The 1,419-nt window shown below is 44.4% G+C and overlaps 1 protein-coding gene across 1 annotated transcript in view; it reads right to left on the minus strand.

Moving 5' to 3' along the window:
* Window positions 1-388, minus strand: part of LOC105544869 (GON-4-like protein) — a 40,591-nt gene extending 40,203 nt beyond the window's left edge. Inside the window, 1 exon segment of the mRNA XM_011987558.1 lies at window positions 176-388. Within this exon segment, the coding sequence (XP_011842948.1) occupies window positions 176-388 (213 nt within the window).
* Window positions 389-1,419: the final 1,031 nt, after the last annotated feature.

Consider the following 1,419-nt stretch of genomic DNA (forward strand, 5'->3'; position numbering starts at 1 on the left):
CCCTTTCCATCTCATTTCACCTCAACCCCACAATCATGTCCCATAATGCATTCACAAATCAAATACAAATGATTTTAGGCCTATCTATAGTGCAGCAAGCAAGCAGGTGGCATATCAATAAATTAAACATATTACTGAGTCCACAAAATACTTGAGAATATTCTCCAGCTCTCACCTGGAGTTCTGGGACAGAAAACACAGATTCCTCAGAAGCTGATGACATTTCATCTTCCTCATCTTGGGTGAGGTCATCAAAGTCCTCTTCTTCTGGTCCATCTTTCTCTCCTCCAGTTTCTGGTCCAACTGGGGTCCCCACTGACTGACCATCAACACTGGATGAGTCTTTGGGCTTCCCTGGTGGGCTACTAAGCCTCACTTCAGGATCCATGGAGGATGAAGCATTATTTGGTGATCCTTTGCTCTCATCTCCCCCAAAGTTTCCTTCATTGGGGGTTCTTGAGAAGAAGAAGGGGTTTTGTTGGCTGACTCCTCTCTTCTTCCTTCTGTAAGATTGTCTGTTTCTTTACCTCTCTAGCACTGCTCAGCTCCTCACTTGGGGAGCCAGTGTCTAATTCCACAGTGTGTTCTTTCTTGATGTCATCACAAATATCATGCTCAGGGTGTTACCAGTGGAGGGTCTTGATTACAAGTTGTCCAGGTTCTTGGCATATTGAACAGAGAATTGAACAAAATGCACAAGCAAAGCAACAAATGAATGAAACAATGAAAGCACAGATTTATTGAAGTGAAAGTACATTCCACAGAGCAGAAGCAGGCTTGGGCAAGTGGCTCAAGCACCCCAGTTGCAAAATCTTCTGGGGTTTAAGTACCCTTTAGAGGTTTCCTATTGGTTACACCCTTTGTAAATGAAGATGTGGCCCATGACCAATTGGAGGCTGAAGTGAAGTTACACCCTATGCAAATGAAGATTTGGCCTGTGACCAATCAGAGGCTAAAGTGAAGGCTCCCTGTCTCCAGACCCTATTCTCCTGCCTCATTCCCCCTTGAGAGACATAATATCCATAAATATTTATAGGAGGCAGAGGGACTGACAGTCTTTCTTCTGTAACTGCTTCATGCTGTTTGGGACACAGTCCCTACCTACTGGGGACCATGGAACTCTCACCCTGCTCTGTCTAGTGGAGACAGGATGACTTCTTGATGGCTGGGGCTGGCATCATTACCTGGATAGAAGCCCTGCTGCATGACCATTTGAAGCTCAATGGCCTCTAGGTGAGAAAAAATACATTTGGTTAAAAGATTTAACAAACATGGTCCAAAACATGGTCAATGAAAGTATAATTGTTAATAATGTGCCAGCTAAGGGAAGTAGCCATGAAGCCCAACTTAGTGCCCTTGACTAGAAGCCCCATGACTCGGACAGCTGCTATTATATTTTAGAGGCCCCGTTAGCTAATT

Source organism: Mandrillus leucophaeus, unplaced genomic scaffold, assembly GCF_000951045.1.
Source record: "Mandrillus leucophaeus isolate KB7577 unplaced genomic scaffold, Mleu.le_1.0 Scaffold310, whole genome shotgun sequence".
In the NCBI taxonomy this organism is placed as follows: domain Eukaryota; kingdom Metazoa; phylum Chordata; class Mammalia; order Primates; family Cercopithecidae; genus Mandrillus; species Mandrillus leucophaeus.